Source organism: Solea senegalensis, linkage group LG17 (assembly GCF_019176455.1).
Source record: "Solea senegalensis isolate Sse05_10M linkage group LG17, IFAPA_SoseM_1, whole genome shotgun sequence".
Taxonomy (NCBI): Eukaryota; Metazoa; Chordata; class Actinopteri; order Pleuronectiformes; family Soleidae; genus Solea; species Solea senegalensis.
The window spans coordinates 6,636,036-6,658,837 of record NC_058037.1 but is presented as its reverse complement, the minus strand read 5'-3'; the positions used below and the strand labels follow the sequence as shown (position 1 = coordinate 6,658,837).

At 42.3% G+C, this 22,802-nt stretch overlaps 1 protein-coding gene across 1 annotated transcript in view; it reads right to left on the bottom strand.

The window, feature by feature from the left end:
- The window catches only part of syndig1l (synapse differentiation inducing 1-like), a 33,469-nt gene extending 11,075 nt beyond the window's left edge, over positions 1-22,394 (bottom strand). Inside the window, exons 1-2 of the mRNA XM_044048436.1 lie at positions 22,190-22,394; positions 14,665-15,343 (exon numbers count right to left, since the gene is read on the bottom strand). Coding sequence (XP_043904371.1) covers positions 14,665-15,204 — 540 coding nt within the window. The 5' untranslated portion in view covers positions 15,205-15,343; positions 22,190-22,394. The remainder of the gene's footprint in view (positions 1-14,664; positions 15,344-22,189) is intronic.
- Between the last annotated feature and the right edge of the window lie 408 nt (positions 22,395-22,802).

Below are 22,802 nucleotides of genomic sequence, written 5' to 3'. Positions count from 1 at the left end.
ACATGTGCTTACACGCCGCGGTTTTCTTGTGGAAAACGCAAACTTTATTGACAACACTCACGTGGGAATCAAAAATATTTCCACACTGCTGATTTCAGAGAAGCGAGGGGTTTGGGTTGATGGTTGATGTTTTGCCCAAAATCAGCAGTTGCTGTGGTTACTATTACTTGGCAGCAGCTTTGGGGTTAGCGGGTGGAGGTAACGTGTAGTCGTGCTACAATGGCTACAACCACAACACTGTGTTTGTTCCCCCTCTGGCACGTCACAGGGGCATGGTGAAATCCTCCATTCCACATTTGCTTTGGAAGGTCGAGATTTTGACGTCGTTTCGATCAATATTCAATTTAAAAATGGAGATAGTGACACCTGTAGTCATAATTGGTCTCATCTAATGGTGACACTCCTCCGCTCACTCCTCCCTTTCCCAAACATAACATGACCTCCTCATTGCAGAAATGATTTAAACACCCCCTTCTTCATTGGTTTATGATTCACGCTCTTCCTCATTTACAATCACACGCCCGTTCAGGCTGCTGTAGAGACGGGTCAGTGCAAGATGGCTGCCTTCAGGAAGCAAGGCCCTTGCCTGAAATACACATTATAAAGCAATTATACACTGACGCAAGCATTCGTATTGTTATTCTATTATTTCTGATGACCTATGCCCCCTAAATGTTACACACTGGACCTTTAAATACTATATCTTATGTGTTTAACCCGGACAAACATGACAATTAAGAGTGTGGAGACAATGAAAGACGTCATCTGTCAAGTGTGTCTGCACATACTAGGAATTTTGACTTTGAATTTGTGTTCTTTCACATAAAAATTCAAAGTTTGGAAAAGTTTCACGAGTTTACATCTGGATTGGCCTCAAAGTTTATGATGCGGTTTCTCAGTTAAATAAAGCGTGCACTGATTTCACTTAGGAATAAACTCGGGATTTATCATCGCGGACACTTTTCCATTAGTAAAATATAATTTATTTATATCTGTATAGGCCCTGTATGACTTTATTATTTAGACATAATATTATGATCAATAATTTTCAATCACTTTCTTTTTAGACTGTTTCTCATCGCCACTGCTCTCGGCGGCCAATTCTCCTCACATCTGAAGTAGATTTCTCGACAGACAAGTGGATTGAAGCTGATTTTATTGTTTTATAAGCGTAAAAGAAAAACATTTCCTCTGTCCTGCAAAATAAGCTGTCCACAGTTAGGTGTGATTTATTTATTTATTTTTTTTATTTGGTTGGGTGGGAACATAATGTATTCGTATAGTAATAAAATTTCATTTGCATAATGGGAAACAAAACACGGAGGAGTCGGCACGTGCGGAATCATTTGGTCCCATGTAATGTCACAGCTCATATTCGTGGACTTTGTTGTGGACCATTTGTTTCTCATTAGCTCAGAAATATGCAGATTCCTACATTTTGCCATGTAAACAACAAAAAGACATTAAAAAAGAGCCACGGTTGAAAGTGCACTTCATTTCAGACGTGAAATAGTTATAAATCAAACACACCTACGCCCTGAAGCCTTATGAAACTATTTCACGCTCCACACAACATTCCTCACACGGAGCAGCGACGCCGTCAGCAAGAGAGAGAAAAATATGCATCTGCATACAGTTCAAATGGAACTATTCTCAAGCCTGGTCCACGCGCAGCACTGGCGACAACCTCAACCACGTATACGCACACACGTTCATCTACAGCTGATCTTTTCAGACAATAACGGCAGCAGCAGCAGCAGAGATAAAGATTTATTTTCCACAGTAATAAGAAGTCACAGATTGAGGTCACAGTTTCTACATGAGCAATTAAGCTGCGTCCTTCACACATCATCCTGTTTGAGGGATGATCCAGTGTCAGGGTGGAAGAAAATGTAAAAAGAAATCAAGGCTGAGAGTGTTCTGAGTGTCAAAGAAAAATGAATTAAATGTTTTAAATTGAATGTTTTTAATCTGAGACGGGGGAAGCGCGCGAGCGATCATTTGAATCAGCCCACACGACATCGCCTTTAAAGATAATAGTCTGAGGAAAGAAAAACCACTGCCACCTTTATTTATATCCTGCTCTCACAATAACGTCCTACTTTTTCACTACGTAATCCTTCATTTTCGGGATTATAATGCCTGCATGTGTGCATTTTATTGAATCCTTTCCTGATGACGTGACTTTTCCCAACACTGTGTGTTTTAAGTAGCTTATGTATATTTGATGAACATTGTGAATACACATGAGCACAATGGACCACTCTTGTGTTGAAGGTTTGTATTGAAATAGCTCGGTAAGAGCGCTGGGAGTGCATTTGTTTGAGGGAGTGAAAGGGTTTTCAATTCATTTTAATGACACACACCTTTGACAGCCATATTGACGGATGAGGGGGATTAGCTTGTGGGGGGTTGAATTGTGTGGGGTCCCTGCTCACTAATGGAAAGGGGATTTATTTCCTCCCAAATAACACAACTCTGTAAGACGAAACAACTTTATTAAGAGGCGAATGAGCAACTAAGACGCGATCATTTGTCCGCGCGCTCGGATATGAACCCATTCTCTGTTATTATGGACCTGATAAACGCTGTGAGCACCAGCTCCCATCGGGATCATCATTATGTTTTTTTTTTCCTCTTCATAATGCGGCACCGGGGTGAAAAAAAAGGGCCTAACACATGAGCGTAACGCAGCCAGCATTCTGCATAATGTCATTCTGTCGTCATGGCCTTAAGCAAGCACTATAGTGCAATCTCTGCAGAAGCAGCCCTGTTCTGCTCTGTGCCTCACTGACAATATCTGCACAGCCTTCTGGCTGTTTGGAGAGTGAAAACACACATCATCCAGGGCTGCCTGGTTGGCGTAGGTTACCAGGGTGGAGAGGAAGAGGAGCTAGAGAGGTGAAGGGAGGTTGTCAGTCAGGCGTGACAGCTGCGAGTCAGCTGAAGGCAGACCCGCAGCGAGCGGCGGGCGTGGAAAGGAAGCACGCTTCGGGCGCGAGTGTTAAGGTCATCGATCATAAACCTTTACAATGCTTGATCTGGAGAGGGAATGAGAGCTGGCCAACGTGAAGCTGCCGCATGCACGTTATTAGTGCGATCACACTGCAGAGTTATCGCCCATTTCCGCTCCGCGTCATCCATCACATCACGGCCAATTCTCGAGTACCTGTGTGGAAATTCTAGGTCACGCGGCAGACTGACGCGTGAACTTAATGAGAGGCTGCATTTGATTTAAAGTAAACAGAATCCTGTTGACCAATTTTCCGATCTGACATTTAATGAGTGTGGCAGCGTGTTTGTTTGTGTGTGTGTGTGTGTGTGTGTGTGCATGCACATGCATTATCATTCATTTCGCCATTTCTCCTGTACTAGAAAGCCCTAATGACTATGCATGCTGTCACTGCTCGCTGTGCTCAGATATGTCTTGTGGGGCGTAAATCCTGTCAACAAGAGGCAACAGGCTGACAGGTAACGAAGTTCTAATGGATGGTTTCACCACTCTGCCATGACAGCATAACCAAGAGGAGGGCTTGTGTAATTTATCAGCTGCTGAAATGCCACCCCGGCATGCAGGGAGAATTGCCCCCATCCGTTGTTTTACCCTCTGTCACCGCCCCCCCACCCCCATTCTCCCAACCCTGGACATTCATCTCTGAACTTTGTTCCCTTTCTTCCTGACTCCGTGTCAAATCTACGCCTCATACCGCGACGCCTGTGGCGACTTTAAATCATATAAAGGACGTGGGCGAGCATGAATTTGAATCTTTGTATGTTTGAATTGAATTACCCCCCCGCCCGCGTACAGATGGTCTCGCAGATCCGCGCGTTAATTTACTTTCCTTTTTATGTGCGTTGCATGACCGCACGAAGCATGTCTGTGAATGTTTCGGCTTCAGATTTATAGACACGTCGGGGAAACGATCCCTGCTCATGATTTGCACACGACAGGAAAATAAATAAGGACAGACGCAGAGTTTTTATACTGTGTGTTTCAGAGGAGGCCTTTGAATTTACAGACCTCATCAAGACTACTATCATGTTGTTTTCCTTTTAAATAAAAAATGCAATGGTGCCTACATCAAATTTAACAATATTGCACTTTATTTGCTTTTGTTTTCATAAAATACATCCAACAGAGTCTCTTCACAACGGTAAAGACAAAGTTTTGTGCTCTCGGATGCAGCATCTTGCTTGACTGTAACCCAACAAAAACAACACAAACACATCAGAGAGTATAAGACACAGGCCACACTGAGAGAAATGAATGTTGCCTTTCTGGAAGTTCTATAAAGTAAGCGGTCGAGGTTACAAAAGTTAATTGCTTCACTCTGCAGCTATGAGGTTCAGCGAGGTCTGAGAGCTCCAACAAAGTACTTTACAAGCAAAGGGAATTCAGTTTTGCTGCAGCAACATAACTAACTTCACCTCAGCTGTTAGACAGTAAACGGCGTTGTTGGATTAAGGTATTTTAAGTTGCGAGTTATTTCATTGAGAGGCCACTAAACGCTTCATTTAACATACTGTATTAATCCCACCAATTTACTACCACTGATTATGCAGGGAGTGAGAAACAGTGAGAGGTTTTAATTTACTGCCTGCTTTCCTGTGGACTCAGTAATAAATGCACATCTTGATATTTATGTAGCTTCGAAGTGTAGGAAAGAGACCAGAGCATTGTTGTGCGCTATCATGACTGATAGTGCACTATTGGTGTGTTTTACGGATATCTATTACGGATAATAGATTAGATTGTTTTATCTCATGTTAGGATTTTTGAGAGAATAGAGCCCTTACTAACTGTTTCTGGGGCTGAATTGATTATTAATTGATTACTAAATTAATCGTCAACTATTTTGATAATCGATTAGTCGGTTTGAAGCTTTTTTCGTTATTAAAATAAGATTTCTGATGGTTTCAGCTTCTTAAATGTGAATATTTTTGCTCCATGTAACAAAGAAGTCATTAAAAAGTGAATCATTTTGGTTTGAGGACAAAACAAGACATTTGAGAATATCAAACACTGATGGACATTTTTGACATTTTATGGACCAAACGATTACTCGATTATTCATCGATTATGAAAATAATCATTAGTTGTGGCTGTAATTGTTTCCCCGCCCTCCAACTTTGAAATCAAAGGCATCAAATGGAAATGTATTGAGAAACTGGACTCATTTCTATTGTAGATAAATGCAACCACATGATGATGGAATCTTTCCTATGGCACCAGCTTTTAGAGGTGCAACAAAGGCTTTGGATCATAAACTTAACGGTGCATGATATTATCGGATGATCTCATGTGCCTGCACCAGTGTCCTGTGTCCATGCGAGCAGGAGAAAGTCGCTGGGATCTGTGCACTTCAAACGGTCCCCTGTCATTTAATTACATCTTCCACAAAAGGCAGCGCACATCCGCTTCGTCGTCTGTTAAGAGTCATCTGCAGGTCGTCTGGTCTGTCACAAAGCGTGAGTCACATGCTCAGCATCCTAATGCGGGATCAGTGCAACATACACTCGGTCTGCATCCACGCTCAGTCATATTAAGTTATGCCGGGGCAGGAAACTGTGGCCCCCAGATGTAACTACGGCGTAATCTTAAGGGTCTGTAATTTATCAGGCGGCGTGACAGAGTGCTCGCAAAAGGCCCGGAAAAAGGGGGCAAATCTTTACCATGCTGATAATACGACCCTGTGATTTACACAGTGTCTGGGCTCAGCAGCTCGCTAAGGTCCACCACACTCAGGAAGCTCAGAGGGACACTCAGCAGCAGAGCGTGTGATCACAATGATAAAAGCCTTGTCAGGATTCCGTCCTCTCAGACGTGCATCACAGTGAACCACCTGCTGTGCATTAATGAACAAAATATTTGTTGTTTTCCTTCCATTGCCCCATGGCCTCGTGTTGACAGGTGTATAATTTAGGATTTAGGCCACACAACAGAGAGAAAACACGTCAAGTTCTCGCATTGTGCTCTGTAAACAGGTTGGTGTGTTGTGGTTCAAAGACTGAATCTGACAAATAAGAAATTCTCCGCCATAACAACAGTGTGTGTCCCCCTGTGGCCTGAAGTATAAGGTGCCAACCGTGACCTACAAAATCAAATCAACTCAAAATGAGCAAACAACAACAACAAGGTACTTATGACCACTTGACCCAAACACTGCAAATGACCAGTGACCAGAACAAACAATTAAAATACAAAGTCACAGCCAGAGAGCCGACGTGTGTGTGTGTGTGTGTGTGTGTGTGTGTGTGTGTGGCAGAACATCCCCAAGGTACTGCACCAATTACACGTCCCAAAACTCTCCCCCTCCCGCTGTCGCCGTCGTCGCTGTTGAACAGAAATCCATCTAAATCCAACAAAACCGGCGGACAAATACAATATGTCTGCACATGAAAATCAGCCCTGACTTGCAGCATGCAATCATCCCCAGAGGACTTGTATTATTAAAAACCCATTGCATTACAGAGGCATCTTTCTCATTTACTTGTTAATACTCAGAGCTGCCATTCAGGCCAACATTAAAGCAGTGGATTTTTTTGGCACAGAGAGACAATACTGTGCAACTTCATACGGCTTTCAGGAACTTAATTCATCAAGCAACAATAAGGAGACGCTTTTATTTGTTTAATTGACAAGTATTCCAGTCTTTAATGGCACAAAAGTATATAAAGCATTAAAAAATATTTTATATATATTATTATATAGATTACTGATGATTACAGAATCCAAAGGTTTAGTTTTTATGTACAGCTGACCCCCCAGTCCACATCCAGATCCAGATGCCATCCTATCTGGACTGGATCACTGAGGATTTGTCAATTTAAACAATCTACAATTGAACCGATTTAATCCATATGCCGCAAACCCAGCGCTTCCGTTTTTCCTTTCAAAGTAAAAGCACTTTACCGTTCCAGCTGCCCGAATCCAAACACTTCACGACTTGACTGACTGATGGACGCTCGGCTCCACACTGAACACACACGCTGCTATTGTGTTTCACACGGCGTGAACTGAGGAGAGAATGTAGACGCCACAGATTTAATCAAAACGAGAGCAAAGAGGTTTTTAGTAAAACTTCATTTAGTGCAGTTCATTTACATTTTTATTGAAGTGACTAATGTGGTTTTTATTTGTCTGTGAAGATTCTCAGTCATCCAGACCATAGCTATCTGCAGTGGTCGCCTCCAGCAGAAAACACAACGACTGCCAGGTTTTCAACCATTTTCTCTGGTGGCAACAACATTCTGGCGGCTGCTCTCCGGTGTGACTTTGGAGCCTGCACCTCGGGGGTGGAATATGGAATTCTTCCTGGCATAATATTGTGACTAGAATTTGATTTGACATAAGGAGGGATGCAAGGATGAGAACTTAATGATATGAACAGTTGGTTGTTTCGTCCATAAAATGTTGAGCGGACGAGTGTTTCCCAAACTTTAGAATGACCACGTTCTCAAATGCTTAATTTTGGCCATAAAAAAACTTCATTCAGTTTACTCTTGGAGACAAAAACATATTCACATTTAAGAAGCAGGAAAATTACAGCCCTAAGAATACAATGAAACTCTAGCCTTTTTTTTTAACTGCAAATTTGTTTTGAAAATGATTCATTGTTCAGCTCTAATGTGATGTCTTTGAAATTAAAACTCCCCGAAAGTCAAACGGAAGGAAAGAAAAAAGGATGCATTTCTTCAAAAATCCCTTTTAAGATTTGTATCTTTTGCTGAGCGTAATGCAAACTGAATATTAAGTAGAACATCGTCGGGCAAACAGGGTGACATTTTAATCAGTTATTTGTGAGAATGGCTTCTCTTTAATTATCTTTCATTATTCTCAATTATCTGGGCTCCACAGGGACGAGTCTTGCTTTCTCTTCTGCTGCCGTTGGACCGAGCCATTTTCACTCTCCAAGTGGCTATTACTGTGACGTGCGGGTGTTATGAGTAACCGCGAAGCGAGGGGAAGTGAGGAAGGGCATCGGAAACGATTATTGAAAAGCTCTGAATTACACTGATTAGCTGTGTTTTTCCCCACTCCATCCCAGCAAGAAGAAGAAGGGAAAACAAATCCTGCCTTCTCTCGTGAGTCATGTTGCCATGTCGTCATTTTGAAGAGACATTATAATCATAGACACCGTGAGACATTTGGAAGGATTTTTAACACTGAGGTGACTTTTAACCCCCTCTGAAAGTCATCTTTCACGCCAACATCACACCCGGCTTTAAACGAATATCCTCGGTGCTTTATATTCGTGTTCGACACCTTTCATGTTCTCACACAAAGTGACAAATTGCCAAGAATGATGTTTTTAGGGGTCATTCGGGTTTTATTATTGCACCAACACATGGAAAGGCAGACACAGAGAGACACTTAATAATTCTGTTTTTAAGCCGGTTCCTGTTTGAAATGGAAAAAAAACAAAATCCCTGAGAGAAATGTGGAATTGTCATTTTATTAGGAATTCTCACTAGTCTCACTCATTACTCAAACGTTACATCTTTCTGGATATACATATATTCAGCTTAGGTCGAATTCTTGGAGACTGCATGAAATGAGTGATCACTGCTCTTTTTTTTTTTTCCTCTGTATCTTTAAGTTTGCAATTTGCACTCATGAATAATCTCACATATTCTGCCGCTGCACTACACTGTACATGCCCAACACGATTCTTGTCAAGTTTCCTCTCATTGAACAGTGGCGTTACCAAGTTTGTATCACTGGCCTGAATCCATGTGCTAATGATCACATTCTAATTATTTCATTCTTCTTCACGTGTCCTTACAGGGACAACACACTTCTAACAATGTAGCAAACACTGTGAATGAATGAATGAATGCATGCATGCATTTGTCATTATTCACTTATTTTCATTGAGCGCTATAGAAAGCAGAGTTCCAAATGATCCAAGAGGTCGTTTTTTTCATTTGCTGCTCAATTAGGGCTGGGATATCTCTGACAGATTTCACCAGAATATATGATGCGGGCTCATACCGAGTGCCGGCTCTTAAAGGACACAATATGTGTGCGCCGAACCAAAGCATGACTACATTTTAGATTTAATGGAGGCATGAGCGCTCATGTGCCCTCCGATTTAGTGAGAACGGACAACCCCCTTCAATCAAACCTGGACTCAAACACAGCAGATGGGAGAGAATGGGCGATTAAAAGTGCATTTATCTTAAAGCCAATTTCTCTATTGTTTTATGGCGTGCTAAAAAGAAAATATCCCAACAAAAAGCAGAGAAGAGGCCATATTTATATAAAAAATAATAATCTGCACACAAACACAGCTACCACGGGTATGATATGGGATGATAAATGCTAATTTCGTGTAACAGATGGCAGACAAATAGAGATGATCATATCCCTGGTGCTATTTATATATCTAGCTATATACATAAACACATGGAAATTTAAACAGACTGAATCACTGCCAGATCAGAGGTGTCCAGCACCTAGAAGAGTAGATGTTGATAAACTGTATGTTTGGGTCTCTTGGTATGGTATAAACTGTCACTTCTTATCTGACGTGTGGAGATCAAAATCCCATTTGAAGTGAATGTATACAGCATAGAAGCACACCAGACTATCTGAAGGAATGACCACGTGGTCCAGCACTGTAAGCACACCTTGGCTTTAGGCCCACTTGGAATGCATCCGTAAATAACAGGGTGTTCACACCAACATTTTAACAAGGATGAATCTAACTGTGGTGTGTTTCCCTCCTTTGTATACTTATTTTTTTGTTTTTCGGGTTGGTGTGAATGTAGTCCGAGACCTCTGGTGACGAAACTGTTTCCTCGAAGCTCATTTTCCTGATCAATAAACAGATCTGGAGGAAATGTATCATCACTTCGGTCGAACTGGGACTGAAATATTTTAAAGACAGACGTGAACTTGTCTCCCGCGTACTGTTGAGGATGAAAGGCAGCAACTGGATCCAGATAAAATTCAAGAAAAAGAAAATCACCTCCTGCTGGTTCATTAACCCCAGTTAATGCTCAATCTGAGGCTACCACCATAAATAATTTCCCGAATGAACAGACCTCAGGCCTGTGTTGCACTCTTACTGTATTCTTCCAACTTTGTCAGGCGAGCGCACGCCTAGAATATAAAGGATGTACCTGCATGTTTAGCCTCTCAGGTTGTCATAAAGTGGAGCGACAGAGCCCCATCAGTCCTCTAACACTGCCCGTTCAGCAGAAAAGTGGAGGAAAAAAACTACGGCATGACATGAAAAATGTCCACACTAGCATCTTAAGGTCATTTGTAATAGGTTTTCTGTCATAACTTCCACACAATACAGAACGATGGCTGCATTTCCACTACTTCATCTCCTCGTTTCAACCCACAAAGCCCCGGATCTGCCGCTCCCTCCTTTCCGTGATCACCTTTCATTGTGTTTCAGGATAGCAGAGCATGAAATTTGTTTTGTTGTCATTGACATTTTTCTCATTTTCTCATCAAACAAAACAATGACTCAAATTTAAAGCAGTGTCCATGACTCATAAACGCCGCCTGTTTACCGGAGGAAAATTGGGCACTGCAGAGCTGACAACATTGATCAAATCACTCGTTCATGCTTGTGAAATCTAGCAGCAGCACAAGTATAAGTACACGTTTTCATATCTATCCATTGTGTTTCCACTAGCGCAACTCGACTCGCCTCGGCACGGCATGGCACGGTTATTTTGCTTGCCCATTAGCGGTAGTACCTGGTACTTTTTTTTCTAATGCTGTATTTACGCTGGCTCTACTCGCCTCGCCTCGCCTCGCCACGGCACGGCACGATTAGGTTGCATCTCCACTACAAAAAAAGAACGTACTTAACGTGGGCGGAGTCATCACTGTGCGGTTGCGTGAAACTGTGGTGCCTTGGTTTTATACACGACACACATGTGAACATTTTCTCGTCTCTTTGCTCCATATTACAAAGAAATCATTAAAAACATCACGTTTCCAGGTTTGAGAAACACTGATCACCATTTTTGAACATCCTCTGATGTTTTATGGACAAAATGATTACTCCATTTAATTCAAGAAAATAATCGACAGATTAATCGATTATGAAAAGAATCGTTAGTTGCAGCCCTAAATACGAAGTCACTGCAGTTTCATGCAGCCGTGCTGTGATGACCCCGCCCACGTTGAGGAGGAGGTACTATATTGTAATGGAAAACCAACCAAAACTACGTAGCGTCATGCCAAGTGGTACAAGTTCTGATGGAAAGTTTAAAAAAAGAGAGGCGAGTTCAAATGCAGCTGAGTGAGTTGGAACACGGCTCCACCTGCCAGCGTGCAGCGAGGCTTACGGGGAAGGCAGAGGAAGTGGGACGTCCACTTGGCAGACCTCCAGGGCTTACTGTACAATTGTTACCACTGGAGCTGATAAGAAGAGACGGAAGAGATTTTCTTGGTTAGCTGACAAAAGAAAAAGGCCTGAGCTGTGGACAGGATGTGTTTGACTTGTCTTCCTCTCAAGACAAAACTCTTGTAGCTTTAATCTCCCACATGGAGGTCAGAATGAAGAAGTGCGAACGCCGAGGGATCCAGTTGTTGGCCTTAGGGCACTTCCGCAGGAATAAAGCGCCGCTTAATAGATGTTCCACTCACTAACTGCTAATGTTAGAAAACAAGTTCATTAAAAATGTGGACGATACACTTGTAGTCGTGCTACTCGAGGATGCACCAACAGTCGTCTCTGACAGTGTGAGTGAACCTTAACATGAGATGGCTGTTGAAAAGCGGCATATTCTCCTGTGCTCCAAATGTCTTTGAGCATGACAGTGCGAGATTAAATCACGCTGAGAAAGAAAGTAATACCATTAAAAGTTTGCGTTTCATGGTTGACAGATATTAAAAGGGAAGAAAACTTTAAAATCCCTTGATGAAATTTCTCTTGACTCTGCTCAGAGGCTATCTGTAAATTTCACACACACTTTGATAATTGGATAATGTGTGTGTCTGTGTGTGTGTGTGTGTGTTTTTTAAATGATTCTTTAACTCCAGTGTAGCAGTAGTTCCTATCATATCTTTTTAATGGGTTTCGGGAAAACTGAGATAAATGGGAGGCAAAATAAGCAAAAGCAGTTTATCTTGTTGTAGCGTGAACCAATGACCTTGTTGGTTTTTAAAGAACTACCTCCAATCCATGCACCATGTTGATAGTAACCACTCTGGCCTTTCTTCATTAAGTCATCCACCATCTCTACCAGTTCACACCTATGGACACTTTAGTCTGCAATTAACCTAAGCCCAATCTGCATTTTGAAAAGCCAAAACACAGACAGATTATGCCAACACTACACAGAAAGTCTCATGGTCAAACAGGAAGTGAGAGCCGTCTTGCTGTATTAACCATCACATCACCATACAATGATCTTTTAAATGAATTAATTGATAAAGTCATTATTATGCTATGATTAAATCCAATGCTTGTATGAATGACAATACTATAACAATATTACAACCGTCCTTGGAGCTGTTCCAAAAGGATTTAATACAACTTTTATACAGAGTCTGGTTCTGTCAAAAGATTTCTCGCTGTTATAAGGACGCGTTTTTTTTTTCTTTCTCTCTCCACTGATGCCAAGTGCTCGCTCATTGTGTGAACTGTTGGATTTCTCATCTCCACTCTCTCTATAATATTGTAAGGTTTCTAAGCGCCTTGAGATAATGTATGTAGCGATTTGGGTCAAATTCTGTGACTAGTATATCTGCGGCTCTCGCCTGTGAGGGACGTGCCGCGGTTTGACAATTGCTTTCTAATCTTTTAGAAAGCTCTCTGGCGCTGCCACAAGTTTTCTCTCATTTAGTTGCAAAGTGCTGATGAAAATGTTTCAAATAATACACGCTGGCAAATGTGGATTTGTGACGACTATCGCTCTGCATTGCGGGATTACGGTGATTATAGATTAGAAAGCAGATTCAATTAAGCCACCGGGCTTTGGTGGAAAAGCAACTTTTGGGCACACAAGCGCACAGACGTTTCTTACGGGAAAGCCATGACACTTTTCAGAATCATGACAGATCTCAAGTGATCACACCAAAACGACTGACCGTCAGGTGTTTGACGTGTAGCTTAAAGATGTAAAAGTCAACGTAAATGTCCCATTTCGCTGTTGTTTGCAGTATATATTGAAGGTGTGAGTGTGTAGGTGACAGTGACATTACACAGCACTCCACAGTGCCACAAGTTTAAAGTTGTTTTGTGGATAAAGAATAAAGAAGCCTCCAACACATATGGCCATTTCCAATTCTTGTTTTCTAATGCAAAAATTGTAAAATGAATAAATGAACTTTTGACTACCAAACCATTCAGAAATCCTGGTTACATAATACATACCTACCGGTGCGTCTCGGCAGAGCACAACCAAGCATATGTGTGTCGGCAGAGGAGCTCCTTGCCTTGTGTCAGACCGTGAAAGCGACGTCTCACACGTCTCCATAACGAGTCCCACTGTGTCTTCCCCTCTTTGAAGCGGACTGTGGGGGCCTCGTGATGTTTATCTTTTTAAATATGCTCCGTTTGTTTGTGGGGGGAAAAAAATGCAAACGATATAGTAATGTGTTCACTTGACCTTTGCGCAGCTGAGGCGAGCCACACCGTGTCTAACTCATTTGTCCTGTCATTTGTGTGCATCCACCTGTGTGCGTGTTTGTCGTCACGTTTGCGGGTCATTTGCACATCTGCATGCCAATCTCTTGCTCTTCGAGGTCTGCAATTCATTTGGGTTTAATTTCACTTTCTGTCCATGACTCTTCGTTCACTCACAATTCCTCGCGCAGCGTAAGCCCCTCCACCTATCAGTCAACCCCTGTCACGTTGAATTTCAGCAGCTACGTGTTTATCACACCGATCCAGGTTAATTCTAGTGGACCAGCAGGTGTGTGCTCACTCCCTCAGGTCTTGCAGGGCAGTGGTCAAACTCCTCACTCTCATTTCTGCCCACGCGATCCCTTAAATCCTTTGGAGTGCTTAGTGCCAGTGGCCATGCCTGCAGAGGGAGGGGACACGCGGTGGCTTATGCTGTAGAACTGCAGCACCCTAAGTGGGTGAATTATTGTCATCTAACAATTACTTTAACTGGAGATGGGAATTGACGCCAAGGTCACGAGATCAAATGGGATTTGTGGATGGTAAAATGTCAGTCAGATCCAGGCATCAAGCCCAATCCTTTGGCGTGGGGATCCAAGCATAACAGCACCACACGAATACAAGTGAGCACACGTGTTCTGTCACTACAGGTGTTCAAACATGGCTTTGATGCCTCTGCTTTAACAATGGGTACAAGACTGATGATCATTGGAAAAAAAGCAAAATGTCACAAGATTTGAAAAATAAATAAATAAATGATTCACATTATATGCTTCAGGCGCCGACTGTTAAAATGTGGGCTGTTCCATTTCTTCTTTGAGGGAGATCAGATGGTAAGTGCATCAGCACTAATGCGGAAAATGGTAAACGCTTGTTAGTTTAAGAAATTACAAAAAATTGACTAAATCAGACTGTTATCGCACTGGCAGATACTCAAGACTGTGAAATCAGCAATTTTGCCATTTGACAATACATTATAAAAAAAAAACAAAATTCTAAAAATGCACTGTGGTCAACAGCAAGCTTCAGTGTTGTCTCCCTTCCTCGTGTGTTTCTCCCTTACCTCGTACTCCACATACTCCTCCTCCTCTACCTCGTAGGAAACCGTCTGAATCTTGATGTTTTCGCCGTCCTCCAGCAGCTTCGTCTGAGGATCCTCTGTGCCAGGTGTGTCCGCCCCTACGCTGATGGACGCCTCCTTGGCCTTCTTCTCGGTGAACGTGGTCTCGCAGCACTCACTTTTGTATTCCTTAGCCTTGATGCTGCCGCTGTCCTCCTTGTAAAGGATGAAGTTGGGCCTGTAGAAGGCCTCTACGGCCAGATGCAGCGAGGTGGCGTCCAAAAGTTGCTGAGATTTCACCTTCCCGTTGGTGTTGTAACCTCCGCTGCTCGCAACAGTGCTGTTATTTACTTTACCTCCTCCTCCTCCTCCTTCTCCTCCTCCTTCTCCACCTCCACCACCACCTCCGCCTCCTCCTCCAGCCAAATAATTCATAATGTTTTCCTGGTACTGGTTATTATGGAAGTCCCCCCCATAACCGTTGACCATATGCTTACTGTTTTTGTCCAACAAGGGGTTCTGGAGCTCACTGAGGTTCTCCATAGCCACAGGGGATAAAAAGTCAGCAGGAGGAGCTTCTGAGTATTTTATAGATGGACGAGCAAAGAGCGGGAGAAAGGCTCCTCTGTGATTTGTCGCCAGTCAATTTGGTAATATCAGTCAGAACGCAGCACTGTCAGACCTACAGGGGAAAAAACAACAACAACAGAGAAACAAGGGGGTTTAAAACTTGCAGGGATAATTCAGTTTGACATTTAGCAGCAGGTAGTTTGATGACAATTTACCAAACACTGGCTCAAAACAAAATGTGTCTGTTGCTCCCTCAGCAGCAACAACTTCAAATGCATTTCACTTAGTCCACACCTGCACGCTGCAGGTCATTTAATGAAGTCCCTCAGTCAACACACACACACACACACATGCACACAATAATATATCAAAACAGTGTTGCTGTCATTCTACACATGCATGTTTGTCTGTGTGAGGACATTTTGACCTTGTGGGGACATTTTGTCTCGGTCCCTCAACTTTAAAGGGCTTTTTCAGGGTTAAGACCTGGTTTTAGGGTTAGGGCTAGAACTGGGTTAAGGTTAGGGTTGGGGGAAAGGTTAGGCACTTATTTGTGGTGGTTAAGGTTAGGGTACGAATGGGCTAGGGAATGCATTATGTCTATGATGTGTCCTCACTAAGATATAAAAACATGGGTGTTTTTTTGTGTGTGTGTGTGCGTGCGCGCACCATTGTTTGGGGTATTTTTTTTCATGTCATGAATCGCATGAGGCTCAGAGGGGCTGTGTTCTTCCATCTGTGCAAATACATTTATTTATTTTTGAAATGACTTTAAAGCTTAATTTACAACATGACAATCGATCCACAGTAGAATGGAGACGAGCTGAAAAAAAACACAACACAGTTGACACTGGACACAGTATGATGATGATGATGATGATGACGACGATGGATCAATGACAACAAGTTCACTGAAATGGCCGAGTCTTTGTTATTTCTTAGGAAAGAAAGGAATAACTGAATACCTAATCATGTCAGTGAATCAGTATCAGTCAGGCTTGATTGCTCTTTGGTATGATTTGATTTTATATTTGATATATATGTATATATATATATATATATATATATATATATATATATATACATATATATATATATATATATGCTATAAATCCAGTAGTATATTTAAATGTTAGCTATTAAATTCAATAACTCAGTTCCTGCTGCATTTATTTCTTACATTATCATGACATTATTCCCCCCTCACACAACAAAATAATGCTGTTTTCCATAAAGCCGGCAAGTGTGACATTTAAGCATTAATAATGGTGTTGTGCAAACATTTGTATACAAGTCAGTCTTCCAAACTCATAGTGGGCGTGGTATTGATCAAGATCTTATGACATATCATAGCAGCCATGCAGTGGAATACTAATACTCGCTCCCCCTGCAGAGAACAGACAAATATGCCTCGTACTCTATATTTAACCGTCAAAATGATCGAAACCCATTTCTCTCCCTCTTATTTTCACGCTGCAAAAATAACCTAGAGGTCTGTGCTTCTCGGCTGGCACACTTACCCTTTGTCTGATTAATCTGTGTTTAAAATAGAAATGCTAAAAGCAGATTGTTTTTGTGGGGTCCTGACACCAGTCACGTCTGACTGGCACACTGCAGCATTTCCAAACCCATGAGGAAGAGGTATTTCCAATTGAACACAACAAGCTTCCACATAATGCATAATTACACTGTGCCACTGGGATATGGATAATAGCTTTATGGCTCACAGGCTAATAATAAGTTGCACACTGATCATCTTCTAGATGATTTGAGACATACTTTTAACTTTTATCGTATATGGTGGTGTGATGATTTAAATGAAGCAAAGAAGAATCTACGGATGCGAGGCGGAGGCGGAGGCGGGGTTACGTCGCTGCCTGTAACGTAACCTGGCTCTTCATATTCTGCGTATATGCCTCTCGCTAATAATGATTCCTTGCAATGTCAGGCTTTTGAGAATCAATGTTATTAATATTATTAATTCTGTGCGCACATTATACCTTATACCTCCCCGTGTGTAAGCATTCTGGTTTTATATTAAATCTAATCTTGACTTCCTCCTTAGATTTCCATCTCCTTCTTTTTTATATTTACATCCTTTTATATCGATTTCACCTCTTTGCAGTTTTTGTTTGCAGTCGTTTCATGTTTTCTCCCCATTAATAAAATATGCCCCGTGCTCCAAGGCTTCCAGGAGCTCACTAAGCACCGGACAGCCAACAAAGTTTTGTGTGGTTCCTCCCTGTAGGACCTCCTGTGCCTGGATGTGCTGACATTGTTGTTCCACACCAGCGCACCGTGTGGTCCGTGCACGGCACAGCTCCAGGCAACGCACACACGTGTGATTCTAGAAAATGGGAGTTTGAAAATGCCTCATGTTTGACTAAAGATGGTCAGGTGCTGAGGGTGCAGTTGAGTTTATATGCCGCTTGTACGTGTTGTACATGGCTGCTGATATGTGGCATCTGCCCCCATTCACACCTGGTTTTAGCCTCCGTAGGGATACCATTTGTGTGTCTCTCACGACATGCACTACTGTGACATGAAATATGAATTTGACCTATAATAAAAACACATTGTTGTCATGGCTAAGGTTAGGGTTAAATTGTGTAAAAAGCTGTGTGAAAACTGCAACTCAGGAATCCTCAGATTACCTCTGAATGTGTTTTGGTGATCGAAAGATGACTTCAGCGCAAAGTGATGGCGCTTAGATTAGATCAGGACGGACGTTAAGACCATGTTTTGGACACAGCCTGAGGTGTTCTTCGGCAAACTGCACTGACATCTGCAGGGCTGAGCATTTGTTGCTGAAACCTGCCGTGAGATTCTCACGAGACATCAAGACAGAGTTCATGATTGGGATCAGCAACGTTAGAAAGTTGTAACGTTCTCTGTTTTGGAAGCTTTTAATGAGGCGCCGAAAGCGAGACAAGGACATCGCACGTCCTTGTCTCCCTGAGATTTAAAAAAATGTCAGAGTGTCTGCTCTTCATAGTAAAAGTATAGCCACTTCAGTGCACTACGAATAGCATTCACCATCAATAAATCACTAGTTCATTAACACTGACGCACAACTGTGATTATCACATGTGACAGACGGGGGACTACGTTACCTCCACTCGTCAGTTTAGATGTGATGTTGTATATCTGTAGATCAGAGGTGATTGCCAAACAGCAACAACACACGCTCAGGCGTCTTCCTTATTTTCTCTTCATTAAAGGTTTTCCAAAATAGACCTCGCATTGAAACCGGATCAATGCTAATAAACTCGCTCTCTGACAGCGTCTGAGGAAGCAACAAGCGGCGGCTCTCATTATATGTCTTCCTCTAAGAACTTCCTCTAAGATACTTTCTGCACAAGCTGACACTGGGTTACTTTTCCTGTAATTACTCACAGTTGCTCTGACAAATCTGTATGTTGTTGTCACGCTTCCATTTCCATGGGCGCCGTGTTGTCGGTGCCTTTTCTAGTAAACGACAGCATAAACGGGACTAAGCCATTCGGTGTAAGCGTAGCAACGTAGGACACCTCACAATCTGTGGACGTGAATACTCGGCGTGTGTGTACATGTCTGTTTATCGGCCTTTGTGTTTCAAGCAAAATATATGTGCCTGAGTGGGCAGATGACTTTGTTGGAGAGAAGCAACACCCAAAAAAGAGAGAGAGGGAGAGACACACGGAGAGATGATACTTGTGTCGCTCTCTGGTTGAGTGCATTTAGGCATGTTGGTCGACTTCACTGGCTGCGAGGCATAAATAGCTGGGAGGTGCAGCTGAAAGTGAATGAGGCAGAGCAAACGCTACTCGTGAGGAAAACAATTCAGCACGACAGAGATGGCACAAGTGCAAGCCTGTGTGCTGCAGTGCCGCTGAGCCCCGAGCTGTCTGACAGGGGGCTAATAGATTAGTGAACAACCTGTAAGCATCCAGGTGCAGGAGGGTATGAATGAGGCCGTGGCACTGCTAACATGCCAGCCTCTCCGATACGTCGCCGCGCTCCAACCCCATTAGACTACAGTCAGCACACTCTGTTTGCCTGTGTCAGCCAATTGCCAATCAACCTCACACCTCTGACCCTGAATCCGAAAGCTGGTATTATCAGCCAAGGCTGGAGGCCAGCTTGGTGCGATGCAGCTGAATACCAATGTATTTCGGCTGTCGGCCATGTTTACCAGCCGATTGCATTCAGACTGTGTCTCTCACAGCTTTTCCTGGACACCGCATGACGAGAGCTGCTCGCTCCGCTCGACAACAACAACTTCATCTTCCTGTAATCTCATTTCAAGGCAGGGCTGGTTTATAATACACATAATGAGGTAACGCCAAGTTGTTATTGATGATCACACATCAGCACAATTTATAAAAGTTTATTGCCCAAAATACATGCTATGGAATAATGTCAGTGACCCTCACACCTGGCTGTAGCACATTACAGTCAAAACCACTGATGGTTAAGGTTAACATAGCAATAGAATGGGACAGACTAATGATTGGTTAATATTAATAACAGAATTATGATATTTCTACTAGCTTCATGAACAGAAACAGGTTAAATTAGCAGTTGCTATTTTACTTCAGATAGTATCTGTGTTTCTTTCATTGTCATCTGCAATCCACGGTTTTGGAAAGACATTTTTCAGTTGAAGGAATGTTCATTTGAAGGCTCACATTTGTGCTGTGTCATGTTCTGAGAGGCTCTAGTCATTCTGGCCCGGCATTTTATTCTCTCTAATGTTATTACAGCACGAGCTGAGTGAACACTGAGTAAGCAAAACTATAAGAACAAAAATATTTTATTTTCTTCTTGGCCTGATTGTATTTATTTCATTATTAGCAGGGGCAGCTACATGTAGCATTTCAGCTTATGGACCACTGTTCCATTCAGTTCAGATGAATGTGTGACTGACGGACTAACTGACATGTGACGGGCACTGACTTTGGAATCAAGAAATGTATCATTTCATTTTGGTTTGAGGAGGAGAGAGAAAAATGTCGATTATCAATACAAAACAAGTCAAATCAGCAGCCAAGTGGATCGTGACAAAATCACGTCACGCCAGCACGACTGCACTATTCCACATCAGAAGATATGCGTGAAAAATGTCACAATCCACTTGAAAGTAATCTGAATCCCATTAATCATTGTTGATACTCCATCCTGTCAATCTCAGGAAGCGATAAAACATTTAACTCTCAGAGTGGACACAGTCAAGACTCCCTGGAGTCTTATGAAGCACCACGCTTGTGTCACTCGCTTTAGTGGTTTTTTTTTTTGGTTTTTTTTATCTCCACGTCTCTGTCACGTGTTTGAAAAATGGTCCTTGATGTCTAAATCTGCCAGTGAAAATCTCAGCCGCACATTTACATAATTCAGTGTGGTCGCTGTCAGCGGCAGTTAGTACACTGTTGCTGGAGTAGTTTGCTGATAATGACAGATATGCTCTGTCTAAGTTGACTTCCTCCACTGTTATTACATATGTTCTCCACGAGCTGATGGCAAGACGTGGCTTTACAGTCAGACAGATAGACAGATAGATAGATAGATAGATAGATAGATGGATAGATAGATAGATAGATAGATAGATGGATAGATAGATAGATAGACAGATAGCTAGACAGATAGATAGATAGACAGACAGATAGATATATAGATAGATAGACAGATAGAGACAGATAGATAGACAGATAGATAGATAGATAGATAGATAGATAGATAGATAGACAGATAGATAAATAGATAGACAGATAGATAGATAGATAGATAGAGAGAGAGAGAGAGATAGAGAGATAGATAGATAGATAGATAAATAGATAGATAGACAGATAGAGCTATTGTACTGCACGTTCAAAACAATACTTCATATTCTACTGCAAGGATGACATCCTAAACCACAACCTTTAGCTTTGTTTTTGATTTGAATATGATTCATTGTTCAGCATTAACAGATTTGTTAGGGTTGCTTTAATTAACTGCTAAATGAACGGCTAATTATTGCTGCCTTGTGCGTTGTTCTTCATTATATGTGTCTATTCTCCCCGGATGTTATTTGTCGTTGTTGTTGTTGTTTGTCCGATTGTACGTGTGATGGTGCTAAATGACCCCGTTTTTCGATGTAGGTCTCGCTTGTAAAAGAGATTTTAAGATTTCTTAGTCAAGTGAATGTGAAATGAAGAACAAACTAGATTGCTAGACTAATAATAATAATCACATCTAATTTACTGATTGTGAGTCGACGAACAGAGGTGTATCATCATCATCATCAGTTAGGGCTGCGGTTGAGACTGTAATCAAAAGTGACATCACGACATATGACTTGTGCTGCCCCAGGTGTTGCAGGCACCAGGGGTTGATCACAGTGAAAGTGATGGGACTGATTGCTTTATGTGTGTGTGTGTGTGTGTGATCTTCTTTCTGTACACAGTCATTATTATCATTTTAAAAACATCCAGAATGCAGACAGTCAACCACTCCTTTTACTGCTCTTTGTTATTCCCCCCCCCTCTTTTGCCTTTCTTTGTTTTTTCTGGCGGAGGTTTAAGTGTTTCCTTGAATGCGAGCCAACAGCGTTGACTAATCTCTCAACAAAAAAAATTGCATTATTATAGTTCACAGCCCACACACAGTGATTTGATGAGTTCATGCCACGAGCACATCAGTCACACACACACACACACACACAGGATTTATGCTCCAGCAGTCGCAGGTGGAAACATTGTGCAGAGTTCATTATCGACCCTCTTCCACACACACATAGCAATGCGACATATTCACCACACATTTTACATTTTATATATAAAACAATAATAATAATAATAATAACAACAATTCACTCCTTAGATTATTAGTTAACTACTTGTAAACAACACGTACACACACGCGCCCTACTGTAAAGCAACTGTAAACAAAACTAAAGAGGGATATTTAAGGGAATAATGTGTTGAAATGATTCTCCTACCGTTGACTTCTTGACAGTCCAAATATTGTGCGGAAGACGCGAACACTCGCCTGTCCCCGCCTGCACATGATGGCTTTGTCTCCGGGTTTCTCAGACTTGAAGAAATAGCCAGTCACTTCTGACGAACAGGTCTCCGCTGCGCGAGGAGACAGCGCCGTCACGCGCTCCTAATCTCTCTCTCTCTCTCTCCCCTTTTCGCTCTCTCGCTCTCTCGCTCTCTCTCTCTCTCACTCTCTCACTCACTCTCCTCTTTAAATACGAAGGTCTCTCCCCAATAACCCGCTTACCTTGAGAGTCGACTCAAATGTTTTCGCCGCCGCAAAGTTAGACCGCCCTCTCTCTCTCTCTCTCTGTCTCTCTCTCACTCTCTCATCCTTGTGTGAGAACATTCAGAGAGAGGATGGAGAGAAGAGGAGGAGGAGGAGGAGAGTCCAACATCCATCTTCCAATGAACATTTCCAGTGTGCGAAGTGGACTGAGTTACTGAGCGTTTACAGTCTCCACGTTTGATTTCAGACACTGTAGTTCATACATTGTTGGGGGGGGGTCATTATTCACCAGGAACAAGGGCCTTTCTGCATGTTCTCCCCATGTGTGTGGGTGTTTCCTCCCA